The sequence below is a fragment of the Pungitius pungitius genome, chromosome 9 (assembly GCF_949316345.1).
Source record: "Pungitius pungitius chromosome 9, fPunPun2.1, whole genome shotgun sequence".
Classification (NCBI taxonomy): domain Eukaryota; kingdom Metazoa; phylum Chordata; class Actinopteri; order Perciformes; family Gasterosteidae; genus Pungitius; species Pungitius pungitius.
The window spans coordinates 980,356-996,223 of record NC_084908.1 but is presented as its reverse complement, the minus strand read 5'-3'; the positions used below and the strand labels follow the sequence as shown (position 1 = coordinate 996,223).

Here is a 15,868-nt window from a genome sequence, read left to right as displayed (position 1 = left end):
ACAGACCTATTTTACAGTGCCGGTCTCACAGTGTTGTATTTAAAGAAGTAGAACATTTCTCACTATTAATATGCAAGAGGCTTTTGTGAAATATTGCAACAATACAACCAAGTGTCCGTAAATATGCATTTAAGTCAAGATTAGTTGAAGAGAATTTTATTGGCGTTTCTTTTTTCTTCTTTGGCAACGTCCACAGGGCAACTTTCCATGGAAGATGTACCTACCATGGTTCTGTGTAAGCCAAAGCTGCTCCCACTCAAATCAGTCACTCTAGAGAAACTGGAGAAGATGCAGATGGAGGCTCAAGAGGCTGTCAAGATGCAGGACCTGGCCATGAAGGAGCAGTTGCAGTAGACACCAAATAAACTATTCAAAACTGCTGGAAAAGTCAAATTGGCAGAAAATTCCTCCCGATAGATGGCAAGGATCTGGAGTGTACGCGCACTGAGAGTATTTGCATGCACAGTCAAGTGCAATTTTGCAATTTCTGATAAGGGAACTTTGCTCGAACATTAGATCTATCACTTGCCATATTTTCCAGTGTGGTTGGCTACTCTTTGTATTGCTGTATCTGTAATTTGCCGTTTTACATACAAAATTCAACAGCTTCTTTTTTGAATGAATCTCTGATTCATGTTTTTGATCAAAGAAGTCAACAGCTGTAGTTTGTATTATGTGTTGATAGTGATTACAAAACCAGTCTCTGATTGTTTGGCAGTGATTTAAGGAACAAACAATGAGCAATACATGGTACATTTCACACACCAGTATTTCCTGGATATAAAAATAAACATTCTAAACACAATTTTGCGAGATTCCTCAAGTGGTATTTGTTTTTGTTCTTTACTCGTGTCTTGATACTTTCAATAATGATACCGTTTGTAATTTTAAGGTTCAAAAAGGAAAAACATAAAAAGCCCAGCACAGCATAAAAAACAGCAGCTACAGGGAGGATTTATTGCATTTAACAAACATGTTCCTCTGTCTTTTTTATACCCCAATATAAAGCTTTTGACACAAGCTAGTCACCTTTCTACAAAAACTGCTTTCTACAAAAACAAAAGGAGTGGCAGTGAAATCAAGAAAATACTGTACAAAACCACATGGAATGACTGACACTGCGAGGTGTGGCACTTTAAGGGTTAGCTTATGTTCGTGTTTTTACCCAACCTCAGTTTCAGAAATGTACATTCTTTTGACTCAAGGAAAAAAAATGACCTGACCTTTTTCAAAAATATACAAGTAAAAAAGTAGCTTCATCCTTTTTCTTCAGGAAATCTGGCACATAAAAAGGTCTCCTCAGTAACTTTCAGCTTTGACAACACCCCCGTCTCCCTCGCTGATGAATCTCTTCCGGCCTCTGACAACAGACAGAACATAGTTTTAGAAAACACTTAGGAAAACAAGAGTGTTAGTCGATGTCTGACAAACCCAGTGCGGTGCACTTACCGACAGGGACAAAGATCTCTCAACTTTACATCAATGACTCCCGTACTGAAGCTCTTATCAACAAATTGCTCCAGGAGGAAGTATGCACGAGGAACATCAATGTTGATTTCAGCAATGTCCATATAGACTCTTTCATAGCCCTATAAAAGATAAAGAAACAAAATACATTTTCTATCAAGGACATGGGTTTACAGATATGGACCATATGGAGAAGTGCTATGGTGGGAGGACATAATTGTCTCCCTTGTTTATACATGCACAAAGAGACTGAGCAGCAGAATCGCCTGTGTGATCATCAGTTGTAGTATTACAACTAAGTCGCTTTGGATAAAAGTGTCAGCTAAAAGACATGCAAGTAAGTATCCGTAGAAAAGGTGAAGGCTGGCTGCGTGGTGAAATAATGGTGTAATGCATAATTCAACCACAAGGTGGCGCCTTACCCTTCTCATTTGGTCCAGAGTGATGACCGTGGACACAGAAAGAGACTGGAGTAGCTGCAGAACCATTTCCAAAGTTTTTTCTCCTTTGGACTCCAACACCATGACTATCGCCTGAAGGAAACCGAAGATCCACAGCCGTGCTTTAGTGCTAACAAAAGAAGCACTTCACTACTTCCTCTCCCGTCTGCGTATTTGACTTGAGACCAAGAGGTGATCACACTCTGCAAATTGTTTTTCTCATGTTTAGCCTCTAAAACGCCCGTTTGGGGAGGCTTTCAAGGAAATGTGTCTATGAGGCCGTTTACCTCATAGACAAACTCATGGTGGAAATGGGGAACTTCCAGATCTCTCAGGCACCTCTCAGCCTCCTTGCTGTCTCCAGACAGGACGTACTCCTTCAGCAGCAGGTTCATCTGGCAAAACACAAAACACTCAAACGATTCACATTTATTCTTGGACTTTAGGGTGTGTTAAGGCTTCTAGCAGAATAGATTATAGTATATGAATCATTAATAAAGAACAAGGTCTACCACCAGCATCCTCCCCAGTGTTCTTTCTGTATCCTACCTCCTTGATGAGCTGTGTGACGGGTCTCTGGCCTCCGCCTGCACCCCACTGGTTGTCTATGCGCAGGCCTTCCATGCTCATCCTCAGCAGCACCGCCGCCCGGTCCAGTGACACTCTGCAGGAAGGAAAACATTGTGTGTCTCCTCTCTCTTACCGGCAAGTGACCACACGGTGTCTCCTCTCATGCATATGGGTTTAACTTTTCTTTCGCTTTGTTACAATTACTACCAAACCCTTTGGTCGGGACCCGATTCCTTTATGTGATCTAGAATACACACACAATCTGGTTCCTTTGCCTCTTTAATACATTTCAACTTATGTTTACATGAATCAAAGAACACCTCAAAGAAGGGTCAAGATTCTCCTGCACTTATCTCCATCTCAAAATAGAATCATCATACAATATGTACACCCAGTCTATATGATATTATTGAAGAAATGCTCTCATCTTTAGGGATTTGGTGTCTGAGGAGACGATGACAATACAGGAAACTCAAATCACAGCCACAGCAGAGCTCAGCCAACAGTAAAGTACCTTGTGTATTCACAGTCCACTCGGCCTTTGTAGGCCTCGATGTAGCTCTTGGACAATATTTGGTCACTCACGGCTTGTGCAATGAATTGGCCCACCAACTGGAGAAGGAAAACAAAGTGTAATCAGACAAAAGAGGAGGGCATTGTGTGATAGGAAAGTGATTGTGCCGACTCATCGTGCTTCTGTTGCTGCTGTTTACATTCATGACGATGCAAATTGAGAGTGTACTACATGCACGTCTTAGTAGTGTCTACTAGCATTAAAATGCCTCATTTTCTTTTCCTGTATGGAAAAAAATGTTTCCAAAAAAAAAATACAAGAGAAAGACACATTTAAAAATCAATAATGTTAATTACTCTAGTCCGCGGTAAATAATTGGAATAAATCAAATCAAACGTGTGTATTCCACTCCTTTATTTTTAGACGGATGACCGCCAGTGGCTTCTCCTCTAACTTACTAACCCATAGCTTTAGTTTATTTTATATTTTATTATACTTTTATTCTATTTTTATCTCATTTTCACTATGTTGTCTTTATTGTACTGTCTTCATGCACCTTCCGCCAAGACAATTTCCATGTATGTACAACATACTATGGCAATAAACGTTTCCTGATTCCTGATTCCTGACAGGTTTACAGTAGTGTGGCCTCGGGATTTGTGGACACTGAAGAGCTGGCTTTGCTCCCCTGGCCTCGACAAAGCCTTGGCTTATCACTGGTCATTGTTCCTGTTCAGAAGCAGCTCTCATCTGACCCGTGGCTGTGGCTCCACTCGCACGCACACGGGGGGGAGAGGAGAGGGCAGTGTGTGTGTAACTGAAAATGGGTGAAGGGATAGCGGTGGGGGCTGGGCAGCGTCCTGATGCCCCTTTAAGCCCACAGAGAACTGGGAGAGTGGGACAGACATGTATGGTGAGCCCCAATGAGATGGGGCGGGGGGGGGGGCGGGGACGAAAAAAACCCCTCCGTTCTCTGCTGACGTTGCATTTTGTGAGCACAGACAATGGATGAAAAGCAGGGAGCTCAAATACACACAGACACACACACAAGGCTGGTGTCTACTGTAATGGGGTCAAATGTCCTGCTGGTAGTAGTTGCAATATCTTAACCCAAATCACGACGGATATTTACATTACATTAAATGTCATTTGCAATTTGCGGTTAGGTGTCTTGCTCAGGGACATTTCGACATGGCACATGGAGCAACCAGGATTTGAATCACCAGCCTTGCGGCTCCCAGCGCATCACACTACTCCTTGCACCACCATTGCCCCCCACATTTGATGTGGATTCACTGGAGCTCCTGTTTCTCGGTTAGTACCCATCCAGAAATGGACACATAAAGTCCCTAAGGAGACTCACCTGCGGGGCTCCCGGTGTGTCCAGGACCAGATCGGGCAGCTCCAGCAGCAGTTTGTCGAAGGAGATTTCCATGTCGCCGCGGGACAGCACCGGCCCACACAGGTCCGCCAGCAGCCTGGAGGTCAGCTCCCGGTGGCTGGCTTTGGCCTCCAGCGCCAGGGACACAGCCAGCGAGGGAACCTCGCTCCGCATGGGGCCCAGGTTCAGTTCTGCGAGCAGCTCCTGGATGCAGAGAGCGAGAGACGTTAACCTTCATGGTTGGGTTCCTGTCTTTCGGGCGGGCTGTTTCCTGCACACTTACCGCTACTTCATTTGTGTCTCCATGTTCAAAGTACTCCTGCAGAATGGGGCTGACGGTATTCTCAAAGTCCCTCTCATCCAGCGGAGGAACCACAGTCTCATACACACAGTTTTCCTGTCAAAACACAATCCAGGTGTGTGAGAGATGAGCTTCAATAAATGATGGTAGTGTTGATCCCACATTTGGTCTACCGTATAGTAAAAACACAAACGAAGCCTACAAAACAAAGTCACATGTACACAAAGACGTACAGCACCAACACCAAAGTGAGTACCTGAGCTTCGTCATAGTTGGGGTCGTTCTGATCCACCGCCTCCTGTTCATAGACTTCACCAGACCGGCCCCACACTCCTTTTCCTCCGGCCCCACCTGTAAACAAAAGTCAGTGACGATAATAGACTTTTAAAAAATGACAGTTTAAATGTTAAAATGGAATCCGCTCCATGATTGGCGTAAAAGATGTATTTGCATACATGTCCGGTTTGTTGTATGGCTTTTATCTAATAGTTCCCAATTCCGTCATGGAAAGAAGATTAGGTTGCTGTTTGGAGCATAAAGTTCTCTGAAAATGATATCCCTGAAAACAACGTCGAATAACAAATGACACAGTTAGGAGGTGACGGTCACAAAGTGTGATGTCGTGTTGCAAAATAATGGAACACCAGAACAGAAAGGCAACGCTGAACTTTCAGCACGGAGGGAAACAGCTTGAGTCCCTGCTAACTTCCTGTCAGCTGATTTACACACACACTGCAACACAAAACGACATCATCTTCAGACCTCCTCACAACACACATTCGACTCATAAGGATTATTTGGTGGTCCAAACAAGTCATATTATAGTTTATAATAATATTGCTTTAGTGAAATGCCGCGTTATCCGTATGTGTCGCTACTAATACCCATGCAACGGTTCTCCAACCAAAGAACCAAATATGCTGTGAAATAATCCCTCTATCTGGAGTGGTTTCATCTTCGCAAGTGTTACACCAACAAACACAGGCTGGGTCTTGCGGTGGGCACCAACAGATTGAAGACAGTTTGAGAAGCCCTCCCTTAGTCCTAACCAAGAGGTGGCAAAGTGCATGTGTGCACTATATTTAGCACAGCGCACATTGCTTGTGCCAAAGTCTTCCACTTCAGCATCTGAAACACATGGCGGATGCCAGTTTACTGGGGCCACATATTCTACACAGCCACTGGAACTGCAACGCCAGCACTTTGACTGCAGTAGAGCTCACAGCTCAAACAACACAGCTCCAAGGGTGCGACGGTTCTGTTATGTAACCAAAAAAAAAAAGAAAAACAAACGGACGTCGTGCCAAGAAAAGCTCGGCTTGCTCCAGTTCAGCCGCCCATGGGAGCAAAGTATCTGCAGTGCGCTGCAGCCTAATGGGGCACACGAGGCTTCGACAGGGTATCACTATCAAAAGCCTGGCCGAGCATATGCTAAGGGCAGAAAAAGTCCAGTTCCTTTAGATGGGTGTGACCTGCTCCAAACCACCCAGCTGTTTGTGTCCATGCTAATTGGTTTATGGCCGCTAGACGGAGGGCCCCCAGGTGACGACGCGTGGGTCCCACATGACGAAAGCCTTCCCGTGAAGCACAGGGCGCTGAGACACAGAGGCCCCTCTCACTTGTACTCGCCTGTGGTTAACAACCAGCAAAACGTTATCCATCGAATGTCTTTAGCGTTCCAATGGGGTGACGCTATTGAATTGTTATTAGTGGAATACGAACCCTTCCTACCCTTCTTTGGCAGACCCCTTCCCTTGCCCAGTCGGGACTTTCTGTCCAGCAGCTTGCTCTTAGGGCTGGCGGGGGCCACCGAGGTTCCCCTGACCGCGTCCCCGTTGTCGCTGAAAGAGTCCCCCCTGCCGGAGTCCCTGGACGAGTTCTTCCTCAGCCTCCGCTTGGCCTTCGCCTTGAGACGCGCTTCGTGGATGCTGCTGCTGGTCGAGGACAACCAGTTGCCATTGAGCTCGTTTTTGAGGTTTTTGTTGACCCCCGATCCCGTATGGTCTTCATCTTCGGATACCAAGGAGTCACTCAGGTCCTCTGCCTCTGTTTGGATTGCAGGACAACATTTGGTGGGGGAGTTGTTTGTGCTTTTATGTGCAGAACAGATCACACTAGAACAGCATTTTCTCTGCAGCATAGGCCAGGAAACATTTCTAAAATAATAATAATAATAATAATGTTCTAAGTACATAGCGAACACAACTACAGGATGAGGGAAGCGTGGCAGCATGCTCAACGTGAGAAAAAACCTGCAAGCGGTCAACCACATCCTCGTAGAGACGCGGAGGAAAGAGTCAAACCCCTCGCGAACATGAACTCACCAGCGGGGTTCGCGTTGAGCCAGGCCGCGCAGTCAGTCGCCATGTTTCGGAGGAGAAAAGGAGATTTCTGCAGCTGAGCAATGTGCAAATGAGACCTGCGCAAGGAGCGAACGGAAGCGATCAGACGAGGGTCGATAACATGTCCGGACACCACCCCCCCCCCCCCCCCCCCATTCAAAGTCACTGTTGATAAACAATGGCTGACGTTAGCTGTCAAAGTGAAGAGCTGCGTCACAGCAACAAACTCCATGTTGCTGTGATTCAACCACAACTGTACCGTTGAATCCGCAGTTCACCGTCTATCGACCGTTGTCGCCAGTCGCGGTCACGCCGTTTATTTGCTGTTGAAGACGTTAAGAGACAACATTCATATCGTGGCTGCCATCTTTTAGTTACACCGACGAAAGAGTCAGTTTCAGAAACAGTTTCAGTCTTAAAGGACACCGACGTGTAAGTGCATTCGTACCTATCGGGTCGTGTCTATATTGAATGACTCACCGTCTGTCGCGTCCAAGCTTTAAACTCTGAATCAGATCCCGTTGTTTTTGTTCGATCTACCCGGCAACGCAAGCGCGTAGGTTTGAGTTCGCTTTTCTGATTGGCTGGAGTCAGTTTGTTAAAACAAGGACCAATGAAAAAGCAACACGGACTTTTCTTCTCGCATGTTCCGAATAGATTATGTTGTTTTACATTTACAGTACATTTGTTGCATCTTTGGCGTATACTTTTATATTTTGTGATATATTATATATATTATATAATGTATATTTATACACATATACAAGTATAAAATAATATCACTGATTACTGTTGTCACAAGTATTATATATGTTTTCTTGTGGGCAAATTACTCAACAAACCTTATCGGTTCGCTTAGAATTATATGTTGTGTAAACCTACTGAAAGAGTAAGCAGACTTAATGTATGACACTGTCATTTGAAATAAAAGTGCCATCATTTCTACATTTCCAAATAAACAAGAATATCCCAACAACTAACTTGTTATTTAGTTATAACGCCCGCATATGTGCTTTTTATTCAACACTTGGTGGAGCTCTTTCACAACCCTCCCACTTAAATCACTTACTGTATCCAGTAAGTGTCATGTTTGCATTGTCGTTATACATGATATAGCATACGGCGTTGTACTTAATGGAGAATAAAATACTGTTAGAATACAGTTTAGAATGTTTATTTACGTTTTTTGGCATAAGAAATCATAAGAAAAGCCTGTCAAAGAAAACAACACTATCATTGATGTCAAAGGATCAGTATTCACAGTATACAAAAACAGAATTTGGCTTGATAATTCCTACGAATAAATCATTGGCTCATGAAATGTTCAGCTGATAAATTAAACAAATGGTCCAGTTTGAGGTCTTCTATATTTAAGTCATTATATTTGTTGGCAGAAATGACTGGGATTGCTGTATGACTTTATGACTCTAACATGAAACTTCATTAGATAAATATCTCTTGCGGAGTTAAATTATTATCAATCCAAATGATATGCTCAAAGGATGACAGAAAAACAGCAACAGCCTTTTAATCCCCTAATTTAAATAAATATGTAATATTGTGTATTGTACATCCATTAAACACACAACAAACCTGAGAATCATGTTTCTAACTGTCAAAACATTTTAAGTCATTTTGCAACATAAACTAATACTGTAACAATGGGTCATTTCAGAAATTAGACATCTTTTAAAATGTATTTTCATTCCAGAAAATGAAAAATACATTTCATCACACACAATTCAATAAAATAATCTGTAAGAATATTGGTTAACCAAAAAAATTTAATTGAATATTGTAGCCCCAGGTATTTACAGAATTGAGATATTTGTGGTTGTCAGTGCCAATAAAAAGCCCCAGAAATACCTTCTTCCAAAATATCAAAACCAGTGCAATTGTCCTCCTACTGTAGCTTGCATGTGTCACATTATTGATGCTGCAGTTGTCCTTAAGCTGTTTACCAGCAGCACAAATCTTCCCTCTGCTCCTCGCTGTCCAAGACGTGAGAAGTCAAGCGGATGTCAGTGTGCAGCTGTTTCAGCCATAACCCCCGACAGACTCCCCTCCTCCAGCTGGGACAGGTATTTCTGTGGATGAGCGGAAGAAATTAAAAATAATTTAAACAAATATATATATATATATAAAATCAAGAGAAGTTGCTAGTTGGCCAATTGTCTCCACCGGAGTTAATCATTCAGAGGCCATATTCTTTTCATCTTCTTATACTGCAAATTCATTATTTTGGTGAGGAGCAGGACATCTGCAAGGAGGCTCGTCGCTGAGTGGCCAGTATTAAGAGACGTAATACAGTTGCAAGTTTACATGCAAATGCAGGGTTTGTTGTTCTGTTTTTGCTCGTTTGTCTGATAATCTGATAAAGTTAAAATACACTATATACTATAACAGTTTTTTTCCAAAACAGCAGATTTCATGTGAGATTTAAAGATACATTCATCCCAAAAATATAACATACATGAGATGAAAGTTAGAGAAACTTAATCGGAATCGCATGTGCTGGATTTATAGCCACAACAGGTGGTGACTGTGGACCACACCAGCAGTGCTTACAGTATGGAGGGGGGGCGGGGGGGGTTTCTGAGATACACATTTTAATACATATTACATTTCTTAGTATAAGAGGTCTAACATGCAAACATGACGTATATGTACTTACAGAACATATAGCTTGTATGAACACAAACATTTAGCCTCCTCATTACAATTCAGGGACGAAAGAACGAACGATTAAAATCCAGGTTCTCATTTTATTCCTTCTCATCATCATCATCATCATCACCATCATCATCTCCTGGAGGACCAGTGTCCCCGATCCGTGTGTACCTGTAGGTTCCTGTAGTGCACAGTGCTGCGGCAGTGAGTGGTCTTTGCCGTCTCCTCACTGTTGTAGAAAAGTCCGCACAGTTTACAGAAGAATCCGGTTTTTGGCACAATGAACTCCACTCCTGTTGGAATGAAGACACAAATATTAAAGGGTGTTTACCGTGATCGCACCTGAGGCAACACAGTTGTTGCACTTTGTCTGAGTTTTAATAATGTAGATGACATTTTTTCCTTGCTGAATGAAAATAACCTGCTTGTTTTATTCGCGGGACAACTTTTTTGTCATTGTCATTAATTCAAACTACACATCTTGCTTCTGCAATACAATTACAACATTCATTGGCTATTTGTTTAATTAGAGTCAACATAAAGCTTTTTTAAATACAAATGCTCATTTAATTAGAATAATTTCAGTTAGAATGAACACACATAATAGAAAATGTGTTTTATGTCACTCGGATATGAAAGAAAATATAATGGGAACTCTTTGGAAAACCACGAGATGAGAAAACTGCACCTTCACCTTGGATGGATGGAAGAATTAAAAAGGAAAGGACACTATTCACCTACCTCAAGGTTTACTACACAACATTCAACACAAATATTGCAGCAAACAACTATTTGCTGTCTGAAGAACGTGAGCAGAGAACAAAGTCACTCTCCCTCTGCTGTGATCATATTAGGTCTAAAACTGCATGCGCAAAACTCATCTCTGTGACCACAACTAAAGACAGACTACTTGGTTTAATTCAGCCAAAGAAACACCTAAAATAACGAAAATCGTTTGTTGTCAGAATAAAAAAAGTTCAAGATCTCGTATAAATGTGTAGGGTTCTTAATTTCAAAGTGATAATAAAACATGTGCCTACCCAAAGGGATGCTGTGTTCACTGACAGCTTTTTCCTGCTCACGGGATGGCGAGGGGGCCTCAGCCTCTGCAAGGGGCACGGAAGTTACATGGAAGGCAGGATGCACGATACTATACAAATTGAACCTTTTTTTTAAGGCATGACAGGAGAGAAAAGACAGTATGCGGGAAACTTTTTAACCACATTTCAACAACTTATGTGTTGGGTGGAATATCTGAAACTATTTCCCTGGGTAAAAGGGTCTGATCCTTGCTTCCTAACTGCGTAACTAAACACTGGATCTCTCATGTTTCTGCCACAAACAGTTGAACATTATTTTAAAAGTACCTTTTTGGTGATGGCCATCCTTGTGTTGAACCCCATTATTGATTGTCTCTGAGACCTGTCTTATTTCTGGGGTTTTGCTATCTTCTGATACGCAAATGTGATTTTCCATCGGCTCCTCTGCCGGCTCACTTTTGGTTGCTTTATCTTCTAAACACACATGCTCGAGGGCAGCCTTGAACTCCTCACTGGGGAAGTCAATAAGGTTGGTGTTTGGCAGCTCAGGAGTCACTGGACCGAGTGGCTGCTCTTCAATGCCGGCTGCAGGTAAAGCACGCATTGCTTCCTCATTTATTGATGTTCCTGCCGGCTCCCCGGCATCCTCACAGAACTTCTCCTGATCAGACTGTTCATTAGTTGTCTCCTGCACCTCACAGCAGGTGGAGTTAGGTGGTAGTATCTGCTCCTCCACTGCTTCTTCCTCTGCAGACTCTTTGGAGCAGGATACATACTCTTCCAGCTCTGGAAGGTCTGGCTCAATTATGGAATCATCTTCTCCTCCCACTTCATCTACAGTGACCAGTTCCTCCATGTTCTTGGGAAACCAACACTCTTCATCAGTGTCATCTCCACTTACTGCCTCCTTCACCTAAGAAAATGCATTGAGAAAGTCATTAAAAGTCATCAATACTCGGTTCTGCCTGGAGCTTTAAAGAGGATGTTATTGTGTGTAAATGTGTAATTAATAGCGTACTCACAGTGTTTCTGTCTTTGCCACATTGAGTGGACTCTTTTGGCATAATGCTTTGCTGAGGTGAAACTGATTTTTCTTTTGACTTGCGATCCTGGAAAAAAAAAGGAAGATGCGTAAATAGCTGATAGGACGTAGCGTGTATAAGTATACAGCAGCCGCCGACCGACGCAGCAAACGTTACTCACAGTATTTCCAGTCGTGTTTTCTTTCTCATGTTTTTCCGGAGTGACGAACCTCCTGCTTGTCTTTTTGCTCCTTTCTCTTCCTGGTGAACCCTGTCTCTTGTCTTCTAGCGCTCTGCGAAGGGTCTCCTCAGTTGTCCCGAACTCGGAATGCCTCGACCTACTGTGGTGGTCGCCACCATCCCTCCTCTTTGGCTTGGTGTCATGCCTCTGGTGTGCAGCTCTGGGTGGCTTGTCTGACTTGTACACTTGCTCCTTCGCGTAGAACTCCTCCTCCATATTCCTGTAAGAGCTGAAGGACTTGCCTTGAGGGCTGCCTCGTGGGGGCCAGTCTCTGTTGCTCCTCATCCCTTCGCCTCCTCCTCCTCCTCCTCCTCCTCCCTCTCGCTCATCTGCAGATCTCGAGCTGATGTGATCCGAGGGTTTCTGGTAAGCCTTCCGGCGGTCAGCAGAACGTCCATTTTGCCGATTGTCATCCACACTTCCCCCGTTCCTCCATGGGTCATCTCGCTCCCTTTCGTCCTCACCCCTTCTCAAGTGTGATGACCAATCCCAAGAGCCCCGACGGGGGCCCATCCCGTTGCTGTTTCTCTCCGGGCCCCTGCACGGTGCTCCCTGGGGGCTGTGGGCGGAGCAGCATGACGTAAAACTGGGGCTGTGGGAATGAGGGCTCAGAGAGCGGCTGATCGGGCTGCGGGAGCGCGCCCTCTCCGGCATGTAGCTGGAGGGAGGGAGGGAGATGAGGGTCAGATTACATGGAGAAATGCTGTAAATCTGCACCGTCCTCAATGTCACGAGGCTCAAAAACAAGAAGCCCGAGGAAGCAGAAGGAAAAGTTTCCTTACGGTTCTTGCATCTCATCCCTATCCCGCTGAGAGGTGATATCCTGGATGATAGACTGAAGATCTTTACCTGGTTTCTATGGAGAAAATAAATTCCCGTTACGAAATAAGCCAACGCAGCGCTGTTTACTTTGTTTTTCAGCCTTACCTTGAGTTGCAGCTCCTTGTACCTCTTGGACATTCGTATGAGAAGTTTCTGATTGTTGATCGTAGCGGGAGTAAGTTGGTAGTATTGAACCATGGCCTGAGCTGCTTCAACATATGCCATTTCCAGGAATGCCTGACGGGGGAGCAGATTATCGCCTTAAACAGTAATCCCCAAATTCATGACGTTTGGGATATTGACACATTTCCTCCTGTCTGTCTAACATTCATGGATTCACGTGAATAGCAAACGATTGATAATTACTATCATTCTTGTACCTGGTGAGTAGAGCGCATGAGGATGTAGTTGGTGACTTTGCCAAAGGGTAGTCCCAGGTTGATGACATCATTCTCTGTGCAGCTGCCCTCAGGGAGGTTACAGATGTGAACGACTCGTCCAGCTGTGGCCGTTCTGGGTGGAAATGGCTGCAAAAAGATTTTTAAAAAAATCACACCCATGAATATTAAGCAGACTTATGTTAAAAATGCAGTTTAGCGATATTAACATCTGGCATTTATTTATTTATGAAAGGTACAACCTGTAACTACAACATGAATGGAGGTATTTTGTCCCTTTTGACACAGTGATGATAACCTTACACTATTGCTTCCAGACTGAAATAAAACAGACATTAAATCAACAGCGTGAGCTCATTTAACAAACCGTCCAGCACATCGAAGCCAATCAGATCCGTAGGAAACTGGTCTGTCTAACATCAGTGTAACACTATCACTACAGGACGTCACGTCACTCTCCCTCCTTGAAACAACCCGCCTCATTGCATCTATTCATAGTTCCTTGGCAGTAGTGCAGGGGCGATAATGAAAGTTGACTTGTTTGGATTTAGAGACTTGTCAGCTGACTGGCCTCAGACACTTCACACAGTGGACACAAATCCCTCTGGGCTGATCGCTGTAGCGACTCTGTTTGCCTATTTAATCCAATCCGGAATGTGAGCGATGATCAAAAATAAAAAAATGATTTATATTGTGTGTCTTCCCAGAGACACTCAAAAGGCTGCACAGAGATAGATGGTGAAAGTAATTTAATCTGCTTTAGGCTTAGATATTCTTATCATACTTAAGGACTTGATTTGTTTTGTGAATCAGTATGTGAGGTGCATGTAAAGGAGAAGACTTTCATCACATTATATTGTTTCACCTTTCCTATTAGTTCCCCAGAACAATGTACTTTCTACATTTATAACTGCAAAGGAAAATACCAATGACTGACTTCATGTATTTTTATTCATTATTGAACCAGAAGGTTGTAAATTCAGAGCCTCAAATCTTATTTGAGGAGTCTTATTTCTGCCACCATCGTGCTGCCTGGGGGGTTCTCCGAAGGCCCTCCTCTTCCTCCTCCTCCTCTTCCTCCTCCTCCTCCTCCTGCTGCTGCTGCTTCTCTAGTTGATAGAGCCAACAGAGAGTTACAGTCGGGTCCTAAAACCTCAGACTAGCGGCTACGGTTTCCGCTTTAACAAGGAATTTGTTCAGGGAAACGCTAACAAACACTTAACACTGTATCTAAGTGTGGAAAGTATGATATTTACTATGCAGGCTGTAACATAATCAAAGAAACTATATCCGTAGTCATAACATACATCAAGCACTGATCACAAATGTCCATCATTTAAATGATATTGTATCTAAATATATGCTATTAGTGGTTAATAAAACACACACCCACCCTCTATAAAACAAAGGTCTGTATGATCCAGAACCATCGATTTCGTCGCCACAACTGAGCCAAACTGTTTGCAGCATTTCTACCAACATCTCTGTGCCATCACCAGGACACACAAAGGTCAGCGCAGGTCGTGCTCAATAAACAGATCCAGGAATAAGCCGTTTACGATCTTGAGATGTACGAGTGAGTAAGAGTCTCGCTCACTGCCAGACAGTCTGCACACAGCATTGATGTCACAGTGGAGGTTGACTGGGCCTTTGAACGGTGGCTGTTTCTGTTAACCGCCAACCAGAAGCCAAAAGATGCCACGCACACACACACACACACACACACACACAAGCCCGTGTTATTTCTGTCTCTTATGAAAAAGAAAGATACGCCTTAGCTAAACAATGTCACAGTTGTATGCTTTAAATCTCTAAAAAAAACTCACACTTACTCCCTCAGATCGCTTAACCCGTCTCTCACCAGCACGAAACGCTACACCGCTGCCGCCTTTGTGGCGTGATCACGGCGCCTTGAGGCCCTCAAGGCCCCCGTGCTGCTCACAGCAGCCAGCTGTGTTTATCCCTGTTTGAGTTGTCAAACGTAGAACTGCTTTGTGTGCGCAAGTCTGCAAAAGATTTGTTTGTATGCAGATGCTAATGCATCTCGGTACACGTTGGGCTCCTCCTTGTTTCTTTTAGCTTAACATGTACAAACAGATATAAATGAAACTTAGTACATTGAAAATAAATTCCAAATGTCTGATTGCATGCGGTGGCGCTTTGTGCATTTGTGTGAGCGGTCTGTGTTCAAGGCAGGGTTTGAAAACCAGTAAAACACCACCTGTTCTGCTTTGACAGGTGTGTGTTTATGGCAACCTCATGCAGCACAGACTATAAATATGTTTCCACTGCTACAATAAAACTCTTTGTCATTAAACGACCAATTCAGGCTCCGGCTAAATTGGTTCCCCTGGCCATGAAAAGAAGAACAAACGGCTGATACAAGTTTTTCCTCTTTGTACCTAAGGAGTTGGTCCTCTTTATAGCAGCAGTTAAATGGACAAACCAAAACGATCACCACATCTTGAGGCGAATCAGGCTCCCTGGCTCTAGATAAACCTTTATGTATTTGCTTTTTATATGTTATATCAGATTTGAAATATTATGAAATGTTAGTAATACAGATAATTATATATACGTAATACACTGGTGAAGAAGCGGTTGTATTTTGGGGACAGGACCTGATTATTTTCTGTAAATCGGTATGGTATAGTATGTTT

General features: G+C 43.4%; 2 protein-coding genes across 5 annotated transcripts in view; both read right to left on the bottom strand.

Moving 5' to 3' along the window:
* Positions 1–707: 707 nt before the first annotated feature.
* Positions 708–7,592, bottom strand: pdcd4b (programmed cell death 4b). 3 transcript variants are annotated; one of them, XM_037470902.2, is made up of 13 exons: positions 7,496–7,592; positions 7,275–7,338; positions 6,998–7,092; positions 6,396–6,719; positions 4,930–5,024; positions 4,656–4,769; positions 4,355–4,576; positions 2,992–3,089; positions 2,457–2,571; positions 2,195–2,302; positions 1,890–2,000; positions 1,450–1,589; positions 708–1,360 (listed from the first exon to the last, which is right to left on the bottom strand). In XM_037470902.2, exons 3-13 carry the CDS (start codon positions 7,038–7,040, stop codon positions 1,300–1,302), a joined length of 1,431 nt encoding a protein of 476 aa, XP_037326799.2. In that variant the 5' UTR covers positions 7,041–7,092; positions 7,275–7,338; positions 7,496–7,592; the 3' UTR covers positions 708–1,299. The 3 variants fall into 3 exon arrangements, with proteins under 3 accessions (XP_037326799.2, XP_037326801.2, XP_037326802.2); XM_037470904.2 differs by having other exon boundaries at positions 7,464–7,547; XM_037470905.2 differs by lacking the exon at positions 7,496–7,592 and having other exon boundaries at positions 6,405–6,719; positions 7,275–7,442.
* A 581-nt stretch (positions 7,593–8,173) lies between these two features.
* rbm20 (RNA binding motif protein 20) overlaps positions 8,174–15,868 on the bottom strand; it is a 29,459-nt gene continuing 21,764 nt past the window's right edge. For both annotated transcript variants that reach the window (XM_037473204.2, XM_062564662.1), the window contains exons 6-14: positions 13,191–13,337; positions 12,916–13,047; positions 12,771–12,844; positions 11,929–12,646; positions 11,748–11,834; positions 11,053–11,638; positions 10,726–10,791; positions 9,857–9,978; positions 8,174–9,102 (exon numbers count right to left, since the gene is read on the bottom strand). In XM_037473204.2, the coding sequence (XP_037329101.2) occupies positions 9,037–9,102; positions 9,857–9,978; positions 10,726–10,791; positions 11,053–11,638; positions 11,748–11,834; positions 11,929–12,646; positions 12,771–12,844; positions 12,916–13,047; positions 13,191–13,337 (1,998 nt within the window). In that variant the 3' untranslated portion in view covers positions 8,174–9,036. The remainder of the gene's footprint in view (positions 9,103–9,856; positions 9,979–10,725; positions 10,792–11,052; positions 11,639–11,747; positions 11,835–11,928; positions 12,647–12,770; positions 12,845–12,915; positions 13,048–13,190; positions 13,338–15,868) is intronic.